Source organism: Mastigoproctus giganteus, chromosome 11, assembly GCF_048544385.1.
Source record: "Mastigoproctus giganteus isolate SK-2022 chromosome 11, ASM4854438v1, whole genome shotgun sequence".
Taxonomy (NCBI): Eukaryota; Metazoa; Arthropoda; class Arachnida; order Uropygi; family Thelyphonidae; genus Mastigoproctus; species Mastigoproctus giganteus.
Genome location: NC_143585.1, coordinates 31,279,522 through 31,294,373, shown reverse-complemented (window position 1 = coordinate 31,294,373; position 14,852 = coordinate 31,279,522). Strand labels below are relative to the sequence as shown.

The 14,852-nt window shown below is 34.2% G+C and overlaps 1 protein-coding gene across 1 annotated transcript in view; it reads left to right on the top strand.

Moving 5' to 3' along the window:
* The window catches only part of LOC150077864 (uncharacterized), a 65,846-nt gene that overhangs the window by 31,275 nt on the left and 19,719 nt on the right, over positions 1 to 14,852 (top strand). Inside the window, exon 4 of the mRNA XM_090384385.1 lies at positions 4,805 to 5,024. Coding sequence (XP_090240511.1) covers positions 4,805 to 5,024 — 220 coding nt within the window. The remainder of the gene's footprint in view (positions 1 to 4,804; positions 5,025 to 14,852) is intronic.

Sequence of the window (14,852 nt, the reverse complement as noted above, 5' to 3'; positions counted from 1 at the left end):
CCATTACTTTGACAGCCACAGGGAAAGTGTTTTGTGACCATCAGAACAGTTTTCAATTGCCCTAGAATCAAAGCAAAATAATAGTCACTCCAGAGAAGAACCTACCCTATAGTATTTATTCATAATGCAGAATCTTGGTCATAATTCCTTGGCATTACAAGGTGTGAAATAATTTATATGAAAAGTTTGGGCTATATGAATATCTAGTTTTCTGAATAGTACATACACCCTGTCAAATTGGATATATGTAGAATATGGGTATATGCCAGCTGTTGAACATTGGTGGGAAGTGATAGTCAAGGTCAAAGTTCTTAGTTACTCATATACATTTAGTACAGTACATTTGCATCATTGGCTTACCAAAATATTAGTAAATATTAAATATATTTTTAATATTAATTATTAAATCCATAATAAACTCTTGAGAAAAATTTTCGGTAATTATTCAGCTAGCCATAAAAAAGGCAGACTTTATCTTGCAGGTAGTAGTAGTAGTGGCATGTGATGCAAGAAAGCAAATGTATGAGCTTATGCAGCATCAGCCGAAAAAAAAAAAAAAAAATCAGTTCTGATCACTTTACAGCAGGTCTATTCAATGTATTCCCCATCAGTTGAGCTGAACAAATGGTGAACTCAGCAGCCTCTCCTGACTGCACATCACAGACATCTGCATCCCACCTAGTGTTGTGAATACCATGATTGGGCAGCATATGATAGGAAGATGGTGTGGCAGTTGGGTGAATATCTTTGATATCACGTGGACTGAAGGGTAATGTGGCAACAACAGCAAGAGGTGGACCCCCCCCCCCCCCACATTCCTGATGCAATTAGTGCAGGCTGGAGCCAGTGGGGTTTTTGTCTTGAGAAATTTTAACTGCATTAGCCTAAGTCAGGGGTGGTGAACCTTTTTTAAGGATACGAGTTGTTGTTTGTTTGTTATTTGGTTTTTAGGAGCATTTGCAACTAAGGCCATATTGCTCCAGGGATATGCGGTGGTCATTCCCTGACCTTTCCGCATCCTCCATATCTGGTGGTCATGGGCTCGAACCCCGGTATAATGAAGAAGTGTGTGTGTGTGTGCTAGGCACTGCTGCTCCTGTCCACCTGGCTATGGAGGTGCCTCAAGGGTGCGAGACAAAATTGGCTATATCTTTTAAAAAACTACCCTTGCGTGCCCCTCAGAAGGTGATATTCAAAACATTTCTTGAATAATCACACAATTTTGTCAGTATGTTTCACCACTCTGACTTCAAACAAAGCACTGCATGAATACAGCTATTTACTGAATGGCGTGATGTCACTACATGCTTGGCAGAGAGAACAAGTGTGTGCACAGGTCATGACTCAAGGTGGATTCCTGGAGTGATGTTGTTTCGAAATTTGAAATTTTTTGGGACTCTGAATTCCGTTCCCAAAAAATTTGTATGCATGGGACTTTGGGCATGCGTGCCATAGGTTCACTACCCCTGGCTTAGGCCCTGTGATACAAGTGCAAGAAAGCTGATTAGCATTGCTGCTCACATACCCTCACCATTTCCACTACTCTGATGTTGATGGCATCTTCCATCAGGATAATACATTGCATCACCAAGACAGTCACATTCAAGAATGGTTTGCTGAATGCTCTGAAAGGCTTTGCCAGTTCCTCTTGCCTAATCCTAATCCCTAATTCCTCTTGCTTGAATTTTACAAAACGGGCATTTACTTTTAAGTTTTGTGCCTTAAATATCATTAAAAAAATTTTAATTGATCTTCCACAGAAGGGATTGCTGCATCCCGAGGATATGGTTCCCCCTTTTGGATGGTGGAGATTGTGATGGCTGTCACAATATAAAATAAAAATATAATTAAAGAAAACAAGTATAATAAAAGTACTCTAGCTAAAAATTTTCTTGACCTTGCTGGTAGCAGGTGGTGACTTTCAAAAGACTCTTTCACTGTAAGCAGGAAGAAAACAGGAGGTTTTTTCCAAAATCCAGACACGAACTTGAAATTAAATTTTACTGTAGACATATATATTTCATATTAAAATAGCATAGCCACAGGATTGTTTACCAGTACAATATGCTTTCAAATGTTAGCTTACCTAGGATTTTTTCTACCTACACAGATTTTTGCTTGGATTGTCTGTTAGACAATTCTGAAAGATATCGTTGCAAATTTTGCCCTCTTAACAATGGCAGTGATATCTAGACTTGACTGTTAAGAGCATTTCTAAAGCTTCACCAGAAAGAGAAGCTCTGAATATCCTCCTCTCTAACTCTAAAGAGCTTCAGCTGCTATGAGGAATTGTTAAAATTCCAAGCAAGACTTGGGATAATTTGTTATAGTTTAAGCTTCCCTGTATGCACTTGTAAGTTTCCAAACTGAAGGCTACTGTATATGAGTTTTTGACAGAAATACTATTGCAAAACATCCACTTCTTCATCTGTCATCTATTTCTTTGTCTTCAATGACATTGAGAATGACAAAAAAAAGAAAAAAAAAAAAAAAAACCTTTTTTTTTTTTTTTTTTCTGCAAACCTGATTTATTTCACTTTGCTTCAAAATGTTTGTTCCCCAAATAACACTGTTGGATGAATTGGTTCCCCAAATATAATTATATTTAAGTTAAAGTTTAATATTTAACTTAATGGTTTCAAAAACTCAATTGGCAGCTTGCTATCTATGAATACTATGCTATCTATGATCATCAGGAATTGCTATCTATGACCATCAGGAATGGTCAGAAAAATGGCAGCTGTGCTTTAATCCAACAAAGTGTAAGGTGTTACACCTGGTAAACAGTAATCCCAAAAAAACTTATCCACTTGGTGGAGTTCAACTAAACCCAGTACTGGAGGAAAGGGACTTGGGTGTTACGATACGGTCAGACATGAAATTCTCTGAGCATTGTAAACAGGTTGCAAGGAAGGCCCATGGTGTCCTATCGATGATCTATCGAACTTTTGCAAGCAGAGATAGGGACGTGATAATCCCATTATATAAGGCTTATGTTAGACCACACTTGGAATACTTGTTCAAGTATGGAGACCGCACCTAAAGAAAGACATCGAGCTTCTTGAAAGGGTGCAAAGAAGGGTAACTCGCCTGGTGAGATCGGCAAAAGAGCGTCCTTATGAAGAAAGACTTCAAATATGTGGGTTGCAGAGTTTGGAAACTAGACACCTTAGAGGAGATTTGATTGAGGTGTTTAAGGCTCTGAGAGGTCAGTAAAAGGAATGAGGACAAAATTTTCAAGATTATAAATGATGCTAAAACTATGGGGACATGAATTCAAGTTACGGAGAGAAATGTTTAGATTGGACTGCAGGAAGTTTTATTTTAGCCAGCTAGTTATAAATTACTGGAATAAGTTGCCTTCGTGGGTGGTAGAGGCCGACAGTTTGGGGAAATTCAAAGATCATCTGGATAGTACTTTCGGGTAAGGGAAGCGCATAGGATGATAGGTTTAATTTCCTTTTTTTTTTTTTTTTTATTAATTATTATTATTTAGTTATTTATGTTATTTTATTTTATTATTTTATTTTTTTTGTTTTTATCATTGTTTTGTTCGGATTTTTTTTTTTTTTTTTTTTTTTTTGGCTGGTGCTGCTTAAGCCATAGGCTTTCTTGCACCATGCGCCCGTTACTAATACTAATACTATTTGGAGCCAGTAGATTTTTGAGTGCGGTGAATTCCTAAGACCCAAGTCGTCGTAGGAGCTCATAATAGATATTGGTGTGGGGGGGGATTGCAGTATGCTGTAGTTTGACAGCAACTGAATTTACGAGAATAATTGAGAAGCAGCATGTCTTTTAAAAGAAATACTTTGGCATACTTTTTTTATGCATAATTTCAAATGCACAAAGTGCTTATTGTCTTTTATGTTAGTCCATCCATTCATATATAACAATTTAACTCTCAGCACATGGATTTTTGTGAAATTTTATACTTGGATATTTAGAAAAATTTGTGAAGCCATCTCGAATTTCATTGAAATCAATCAAACAGAACTCATTGTGTTTATTTTCCCTATTTGTTTTTATTTATTTATTTGATGAATATCTGAAATTATATATATAAACAAGTCTGTTTCAGATGTTTGGGCAATGTCAGAACAACACCAAACTTTCTGTGCATAGTCTGTTAAACCATGGAAATATTTAGGTTTAGTCTCAATCCTGATTTCATAATGCCACCCCCACTCCCATTCCCACCACCTTCAAAGAAACCTATATAAAAAAAAAGTATATATGTTTTGAATGTTTAGGCATTACCAAAGGAAACCTATGATTTATCATGAATTTTCCAAAATATTTTCTTAAGGTTCCTGGGTGGTATCGAGCTTAAAGGTTTTAGGCTCAGTGCCACTCCATAGCCTCTTTTTGGTCCCTGAGAAGGTTTGAGGCCCGATTCTGATTTCATAACTCACCATTTCTTCTTAACAGAAACATTGCTATAAATTTGAAATGACAGCTCTGAACCTTTTCAGAATTTTAGAACTTATTTAGAATAATCTTCTAGATGTGTATGAAATTTTATGTTGATTGGTTAAGACATTTCTCCTATGACCCCACTCCTCTTGATTTGTTGAAGTACCCCTACACAAATTCCATTTCATGACCACCAGTCACTTGGACATCACCTGGTGAAGTTTCAGTGAACACTTCTTGAATAATAGTACAGTATGAGTTACTGACCCCTGAAGAAATACATTATTCAATAAAGAAATACACCTGAAATATGATTTGATGCATATGTTACCTAATTTGCTCAAGTTTCCATTACATCAAGTTTAACAAATTTTTATTTTTCTTGCAGCATTGAATATTTTTCTGGGCATTGCTGTCTTTGGTGGAAAGTGTTATGATCGCTCATGGCTCCAGTATCCTATTTTTAATCATCTATCATGGGCATATGGTCTAGCAGTGGTATCCTTCTTCTTCCATGCTTTTTCTGCTGGCTACCTGATGGCAGAAACCATGAAGGCCAAGGAACGCCGTCGAAGAGCCAACACTCTGGTTTACAATATGCAGCCAAGGTTCTGAACATCCTTTATCATCACTATTAGTGCTTCATCACATGCACAGTGCATGCTTGTATGCCTTAATCAGGAATGGCATAGAATTCTTTCACAGATTTGTGTTCATATTTTTCATTATTTTTTGTAATTATTCTTCATCACTCATCACACAGAGCAAATGCATGTCTTGAATGTGCAAAAAATATACATATGCCATTCATATAAAGGATAGTTTTGTTTTTATAGTTTACTTTTTAATACATCTTTTTTATGTACAGTCAGTGCACATTTTGCACGTTTAAGTATTACTTCATACAGGTTTCATAGATTTATATATAAAAATATATATATCGGTTACCCTGTAGATTAGAATTGTTAGATCAGAAATGAGCTACGAGCTACTTTTTTTTTTTTTTTTTTTAAACTTCAGAGGTTTCAATTTTTGATCTATTGAAAACCATTTTCTAATGTTGTTTTCAGATTTGCATTTATAGTAATTTAAAGACCCAACATCTGTAATTAAAATACTTCTTAATTACAGAAATTTGGCTTTTGTGATCATTTGATATTTTTCATTCTATTAATGAACTCCTTTAAATCATCTGAAACTAGCAGAGCTATTTTTAGGTTTAAAAATATGTAGTAACTGTCTTTGGTTTTTCTCCTCTCAGAAATTGGCATTGAAGAGAATTCAGTTTTTTTGTGTGAGGAGTAATCAGTTATGGAGCAGGCATATGGCATCTAAGATTAAAATTTTTAGCAACTTTTTTAATATTTAACTGGAAGATTCTAGAAATTAAAAACCAGATGAATTAAAATAAAACCTTTATGAATTTAAATGTAAAAACTGAATAACTGAAAGCAAAGCTAGATATAGAGAACAAAATAAGTTCTAAAGGCATAAAACAATGCAAATTAAAATTGAATGACTCTGAGAAAGCTGATAGTCCAGCTTATCAACCTTTTGTTGTAAATCAGGTGAAACTGTTCATTAAAATGTGTCAGAACAGAAAAATAAAGATAGATGTGAGAGGGGTTTTTTTTTTTTTTTTTTTTTGAAATTTCCCACATCAGAGTAACATCATGTGAGTGTAACATCTGTTAAATTTTTGTTTTTAATAGCAAATTCTTCTGCTATGAAAAATTGTCTGATCAGCCTATAATATTTTTATAGGATAGACAACAATCCTTCTCTTTCCAAAGTAATAAAAGTTTTTTTCTCTGTAATCATGGGATGATACTGTATTTTTTGTATATTCATCCTAACATCAAGTAAAACCAAATTTGTTAAGCTTGTGCTGTGCATATTGGATCCTGGCTTTTGTAGAATTAAATCTCCTGAATTTTCATAGTATATTCAGGTGGTTTGGTTTGGAGGGGATAATTCAGTATAGTCCCTGTTTTATGTCTGATTTATATACTGTCTTGAATTTATAAAGAGTGATGCAATTCTTTTATATTAGGTAGAGCTGCATTGGCAAATCTGAGCTGTCTTAGTAACTATTTGGCTTCCTTTTGCTTTTTTTTTTTTTTTTTTTTTTTATTACTAATGAATAAGCTCTTTTAATGCATCTCTGTGTAAGGAAATGAAGTTTGGATTTCAAATCTTTCTGTAAGATGTAGTTTTATTTATAACTTGAATTTTGAGAAAACAAAATTTTTTTTTTTTTTTTTTGGATAAGTATTGGGACAGCTGTCATGGGTTGTGTGTAAATGCTATGCATTCTATGATCATATTGTCTGCTTTGTGGAATGAAAATTCTGACATGTTTTGGAGTGGGGGCCCTGCCCACTACTTTCTGTTTGCTTTCCAAACAGGTGACAAGTGGCATAGCCACTGTGCTACTTTGGAAATGTTTGGAGGTGGCAGAATTAAAATGATACTGCTGCCTTTGTGTCATGTAAATATCATCCTGTATTGGTAGTTTTATGAAAAACTTTAGTATTTGTATGATCTCTGTATCTAGAAATGATAAAATTTTAAAAATTAATTGAACTACAAATTTAATCTTCACTGATAAATTATAACTTTGGATTATATTTTTTGGTTGTCCTTTACTTTTTCTGTATGATATTTAAACCTTTGATGACCAGTGTAACATTTACATGTCTGCCATAACTTTCTAATTGATTTTAGATATGTTTCTCAACATTTATAACACTTTTAATTAAAATAATGTGTTGAGTGCCCAACAGGTTGCCCACAGATTTGCTTATGAGAGCATTCTTGAAATTTAAAAAAACTATCTTCTGTGAGGATTTAGGTTAAACTTATGTCTGTTACATTGAGAGCTGTCCTGATTTCTGGTGATAAAAATTAATATTTTTATCACCAGAAATATTCATTCATTCTCATTGTATGTTTTGAATTTAAATTCATTATAGTAGTTTTAAGATGGCTTATAAAACTTCAAGGGTTTAGTGCTTTTTTTTATTTTTTTTTCTGAGATATACATATTAGCATACATAATCACATCATCTGTTTGACCATGCATGATTAGTCAGGTAGGGCTGCCTGCTTTCCCAGTGGTTTTTTTTTTTTTTTTTTCTCATATGTTGTTTGAGGTCTAGTAGCTTACATATGTTGAACATCTGCTCTTCAGTTTTATTCAGGTATTTTGATAACTGGTTTCATTTCATAATGATAGGATTTTTTTGCCCACATAGCTGATCTCTTTTTGGACTCTTCCACTGTGCTTATCCCCGAAAAGAGAGTAAAGTGTTAAATAAGCTTTAGTTAATGGGTTGATAGTAATTTATTTCTAAAATAAGAACATAAATTTTCTAAAATGATTCTTTTTTTATCATTATTACCATTACAAATTGTAGAATAAAATCAGAATATTTGAATTAAAAAAAAAATTTTAATTCAAATTTTGCATTAAAAATTTTTTTTTGTTCTTAGATAGTGACCTTTCTTCAAACTTCCAATTTTAAGGAAATAACTATCATAATTTTATCTTTATTGTTATCCTTGACTTATGCAAAGGAAATGATTCCATTCCATTAATATAAATTGACTGAGGAAATGATGTTACAGTTCATTTGACAGTTTACTATGATTGAACCAAAACATTTCCTCTATGTACACTATAGATAGCAATAAAGATAAAATTAGAAACTTTATGATATTTTATGAAATTTTACGTATATTAATAACAAAATGAATGTAGGTTAATTTTATTATTAATTTTCATATAATATATCATATTGAGATTAGAAACTTTGAAATGGTACTGAAATAATTGAAATCATTAGTATTGTATAAATTCACTATTTGATAGGATCATTGTTTGTACTGTCATTTCTACAAAATTTCTTTAAACATCTTAAAGGTAAGAGTCTATTTTAATAGGAAAATTTAAAACACTTTTATATTATCCAAGCACCAACATTTTGAATAAATTTTTAGAAAGTTACAAAACAAGATAATACATAGTTACCGGCTTTTTAGGAGATGCATGGCCAAATTTTTAAATCATTTATTTGTTGTACTGAGTGAAGGTTGTCGATTTGCCAGTTGAACATTAGGCAGTTTAAGTAATGTGTAGAAATTAAAGATGGTTGAAGTAGTTATGAAGTTGATAGTTTTGATATTTCTATACCATTGTTGAGAATCAACATTCCATTCACAGCTGCTGCCATATCAAGCTTTTTTATTGTGTTTGTGTTATGGGGAGGAGTTAGGACCACTTTTTCAGCTGTAGTGATTAGTTATTCCATTAGTATCATAATTCTTGAAATGTGAAGTCCTTTTCGGTCTATTTAGAGTTTTATATTTTGCTGTCTATTAATGTTTTTTTTTCAAGGCAGTATATATATATTTTTTTTTACCTTTTTTTTTTTTTTAAATTGTTTTGTAGTTGACAAGGCAGTTATCATATTAATATGATTTAGTTTAATAATATAGTTGTCGATTCCTCTGAATACCTTTGTAGTAAGTACTCATTTTCTCAAAATTGTGAACTGCTAATAGCTAATTGATTTTATCTGATTGTGAACAAAACACAAACTTGTATCATCTTCTATAAAGATAATAAAAACTATACAATTATTTTTACTTCATTTTAGAATCTAAAAGTTGCAGATATAAATAGAGAATATGGCTGTTTTTAAGAGGATACTTGCCGACCGGGCTAGCCAGGTGGGTAAAGTGCCTGCCCGGCAACCCAAAGGTCGCGGGTTCGAATCCCGCCTCGGGCTTGGATCAAAGTACTGCAAAAACCTTGGGAGGTCCATTATGGCCACAGAAGCCAATGCGCCAACAACTGCCAAAAAAAAAAAAAAAAAAAAGAGAGGATACTTATCATCATAAATACCTCATATTTTCTCTAGTGTCACATTATTTGAAAAAGTAAAGTAACATAAAATTTATTCTTATGTTAATGCTCTAACTGATCTAGTTGAGACAACTTAAGCAATTTGGATATAATTAGGTCATTATGACAGTTTTGCAAACTGTAGTATCATATCATCTTCATAATTTGGCCATTTAAAATATAAATTATTACATATTTATTGTTGGCTGAAGGTGAATAATAGATAGACCAGGGCTGGCCCCCTGAGATATAGGCAGATGTCACAGTTATTAGTGTTGTAGAAGTGCATACTGGTTAACTTTATTCTTTAAACTATGCTTTCTGCTTTTTATTGTGAGTGGTTGAAAGGCAGGGAATATATCAAGTCATGGCCACACAGTAAAATACCTCATATTGCCACTATTTGTACTGCGATGAATTGCTCTCTATTAGTGAATATTAAATTATTCCTGGAAGCAGACCTATTCACTACATGTTATAATATATCTTTGTTAGTATTTATTTTAAATTGAAGTTGCTAGGCAGATTATTTTGGGAAACTATTTGATAGCACCACTGAGATTTAGCTTATGCACCCCAATGAGTTGGGGCACTAGAAATTTTGATTCACAAAATGTAAAATTGGATCTAAGCATTGCCATATTTTTCTGCCTATCATGCTTTAAGGCATAAGATAAAAAGTTAGCTAACTGGTAGAGAATTAGGAAAGAAACTCAGCTAAAAAATATTTCCTTTCTGATTGCTTTTTTTTAAGATATCTCCAGATAATTGTAAATCTTGTAAATTGCAATACTGAATATTTATTTGCACATCTCTAAAATTGAAGTCCTTCGTTGTTCAGAAAAATAGGCATGGTTAACGCAGTCATTGTGGTACTATATGTTGTTAAGAATTTCTAAGTTATCCTTTCTTGAAGGGGTTGATAAAGAATCCCAGTATAAAGAATCAGCTAATATCTTTTCAGCAGTTCTCAGGGAAGAATAGAGTATTAATTCATTCTATAGCTATAATTATATTAGTATTTGATCAGGCGCCTCCGTAGCCAGGTGGGCAGGAGCAGCAGTGCGTAGCACACGCTTCTTGATTAGACCGGGGTTCGAGCCCGTGACCACCAAATACGGAGGATGCGGAAAGGTCAGAGAATGACCACCGCATATCCCCGAGCAATATGGCCTTAGTTGCTAATGCTCCTAAAAAACAAATAACAATAACAGTATTTGATCATTTTAGTATTTAAAGAACAGTGTATATTTATGATTATAGAATCAGCAGTTAAGTATTTCTTGATGTGTTTATTTATTTATAAATTACATATAAATATATGCAATTTATAAATAATATATTTACATATATAAAATAATTTATATGCAGGTAACACTACATCTATATATGACATGCAGTTAATACTGCATCTATTTATGACATGCAGTTAACAATTCTTGCCACTGTACAGCCACTCCCCGACTTACATAGGGATTGCGTTCCGCGGAACTCTACGTAAGTCGGAATTTTACATAAGTCAGAACTTCCCTAAATGCTTACGCAGCACTCACAAATTTGATTGATTTGATTCAATCTCATGGCCATGCATGCATCACAGCATGCACAACTCTATATCTATTAAATTTTGTCTCTAATGTCATTATTCCTTTAGAATCTGTATATTGCTGATGAAGGGGTCCATTTTACCTTGAAAGCTACATTTTGTTATTAAATATATTACTGGTTATATACAATATTAATCTCCTTAAAAAATAAATGTTTGATGAACATGTAAATAGAATTATTTATTCGATTTTTTTTATCTCATGTGCTGGAAAAATTACAAAATTACAAAAATTTCAAAATTATAACTCTCCAGCTGATAAGCATGCCGCTGCGGAAGTTGGGAGCTGTGGAGATTTAGAAGGGGTTTTTTCCAACACATCACAAAATTTCTCTGCAGCAACCAGCACGATACTTGAACCTATTAAACCACCCGTTGCTTGCCACAAACTTCACTTGGGATTCGCCATACTTATCCTTAATATCTTCATAAATACTTCTTGCTTTTGCTTGAATGGCCAATGGACTCGGGGCACTTGCTTCTGAATCTGATTTTCCATCCATATTATTAATAGCTTTTCCATCTTCGATATAGCACCTGAATGCTGTTTTGTGATCACTGTTGATCTTAAATGCATTGATCCTTTAACATGTTCTTTTATATACTCACTGTCCCTTAAAATAGTATTCACTATTGAAGCAGCGAGACCTAATTCCATGCAGTAGAAGACAAACTTTGTCCTGCTTTGTACTTCTTAATTAATCATCTTCATTTCTAAATCAATTTTGTTTCATTTCCTAGCACTGCCAGCACTTGCACCTTCCGTTGGTCCCTTCCCCTTCACCATTGCAATAAGTAAATAGGAATGAAGAGAGGATTCTTATCGGTATTATCGCATTTGCAATTAGATCGATTTTACTGCCGTTTATAATAGTTGCGCTAACAGAAAAGCCCAATAAACCCGAAAGTGCAAATTGTTTTTATTGTTTTATGGTAGTGACTTCCAGAAATGTGTTTTAGAAAAATATCACAAAGGCATTCAAAATTTATTCTTGTAATGGAGCATTAGCATTGGTAAAGGCATATGATGCAAGAAAGCAAGCTTATACAGCATCAGCCAAAAAAAAAAGCCTTTCTCATTTCACCCATCCACTCATTCCATATGTTTGTCTAGTTCTGCCTTGAATCTATTTAAGCTATCAACTTCTACAATGACAGATGGAAGTTTGTTCCAGCAATCGACCACCTGCTGGCTAAAGGCAAACTTCCGCACATCTATCCTACAACTGTCTTTCCTCAATTTGAATTTATGCCCTCTCAGGTGAGGCGCCTCCGTAGCCAGGTGGGCAGGAGCAGCAGTGCGTAGCACATGCTTCTTGATTAGACCGGGGTTCGAGCCTGTGAGCCACCAAATACGGAGGATGCGGAAAGGTCAGGAAATGACCACCGCATATCCCCGGAGCAATATGGCCTTAGTTGCTAATGCTCCTAAAAACCAAACAACAACAACCTATCAGGTGATTATTCTGAGCAAGAGGAAGAATCCCATCAGCATTGAGCATGCTCAAATCATTCAAAGCTTTATACACCTAAATCAGATCACCTTGCAGGTGCCTAGTCTCCAGACACTAATTTGCAAAACTTAAGCCTTTCTTTGTAAGAGCAACCCTTTGTTCCATTCACTAATCTTGTTACCCTTCTCTGTACTCGTTCCAGCAGCTCTATATCCTTCTTAAACATATGATAATGATGAAAGTGTAGTGCAATTTCTATTATTAAAATGACCTTTTAGAGAGATAAATAGCTTAGTTATATAGCAAAAATTTCAACTTCCAAGGTCTTGAACGAATTACCCAAAAAAAACAATGTGTTATTGGGTTCACATTATGATATTTTCAAGATACCTCCATTTATTCCTGCTGGATGAAAATATGTTTCCACAATTCTTTTAAGTTTTCACCGGCTGGCAAAAACTTATGTAAAGTTGAATTTCTGTAAGTCGAGCATTACGTAAGCCAGGGAGTGCCTGTATTGACTTTTAAAATTTTTAAGAGTACAATGTGTGGATTTTGTCAGAAATGGGGGAAAAAACAGCCAAATCTTTTATAGCCATCAGGTGTATCAGCCACCATTGATAGTAAATATTATTCCTGATAGTCATCAGCCATTTTCAGTCCACTGCAGGATGAAGGCCTCTCCAGCAACTTTCCAGTTCCTTCTGTTTTGAGCACTGGCCATCCATTTACTACCCACAAACTCATGAATCCATCTCCGCCTTTGTCGTCGAGGTTTTCTTCTAGCTCCTCTTGGGTACCATTCTGTTATTTTCTTAGTCCATCTGTCATCATGCCTTCGAGCTATGTGTCCTCCTGCCCAAGACTATTTTAGTTCTTTAGTTTTGATAAGAATGTCCTTTACTTGAGTTTGCTGCCTAATCCATGTGTTTCTCTTCTTATCTAACAGTCTGATTCCCAATATAATTCGTTCCATTCTTCGCTGTGTAGTTCTCAGCTTCTCTTCCATTCTTTTGGTGAGTGCCCAACATTCACTTCCGTAAGTCATGGTGGGGAGTATATATTGGTTCATTATTTTATTCCTGATAGTAAATATTATTTAATACAATGCAAAGATTTGACCAAAATGATGATCAAAAATGTTAAAATGATAACATTAAAATTTAAATGTTTTAGTAGCATACTAAAATTATACTGCTGATTTTGCATTACTTTTTTCCTGCAGAAACTTAATTCACATATATATAGTTATTGTCTGCCCTCTGCATACCTCTGCTGATTACACTATATTTATGAGGATAAATTATGTTGTTACTAATAGCAAGCATAAATGTATTTATTATTAGGCATGAGGTGACTTTCTGAAATGTCTGTATTGCCTAAAAATGATGAAGTATTAAACATTGTCATTAATAGTAATAAGCAGAAATGGCTGAACTCCAGTAGAGAATACACCGATGAAAACGAGGAAGGGCGGTGGTATTTGACAGGTGAAGGCACCTCCTGCTGTGGTTGACAGGTGGATGTGATGCAGTAGTACATGGTCATTTGGGATTGTAGCAGTAAATGTGAAATTATCATTCTATTATTCACAGCCTTGTTGTTTGGAGGTGGGTTTGATGCCATCTTGTTATTTTGCTGCATTGTTGTTTTTAGTGCTAAATCCATTATTTGGGTACCACTTGTTTCCTTGCAGTGAGCATGGTCGTAGAACAGAGTGATTGTACAGTTGAGTTCTGTGATTTGGTGATTATTGTGGAGGCATTTTCTTTCTGATTGTTTTGCGCCATCGAGGAGGGGGTGCTTAGCTTAGGTAGGGTGTTTATTCCCCCATCCTGCTGCTTTTGAATCGGAAAATGAGTTAGCGATTTGAAAACAGTGGCAAGTGGGGGAAAAAACACCCTAGGCATATCAACCTAGGAGGACAGTGGCAGAGTTACAACTTGTCAATCACTGCTTTCCCACTGTTTTGCTAGCCACTATGTTGTACGGGGTACCCTAATCTGTAGTTTTACTGCAGAAATAATCCCAAGTAGTTTGTCTATTTCACATTTTCTGATAACTTTTGACCAAATTCTTAGAACATGTGTTCTAAATTAGGGTACACAGCTACACCATAACAAGTGGCATAAATAAATCATTCCTATAAAAATAAATATGTGATTATACCCAAATTCAGTGGTCGATATATTGCTTCAAATTAGAAAATAAAGGTTGATGTCAGTATTCTGATCAGCTGGCTAAAATTAAATGAAAATAAATAAAATAAATGTGCTAATACAAAATTATAATTTTTGCTATACAGTGAGGGGGCCAACCTTGTTTAACTTTTTCTGGAGTGAAGTCCCTGAACAGGGAGTTTTCTGCTAGTGGCTGACTCTGTGGAGTGAGCTTCTGTGTGAAGTTTTGAAAATTCATAAAAATGAAAACTTTGTACGTAAATGCCTTTAAATATTAATTCTTTTCC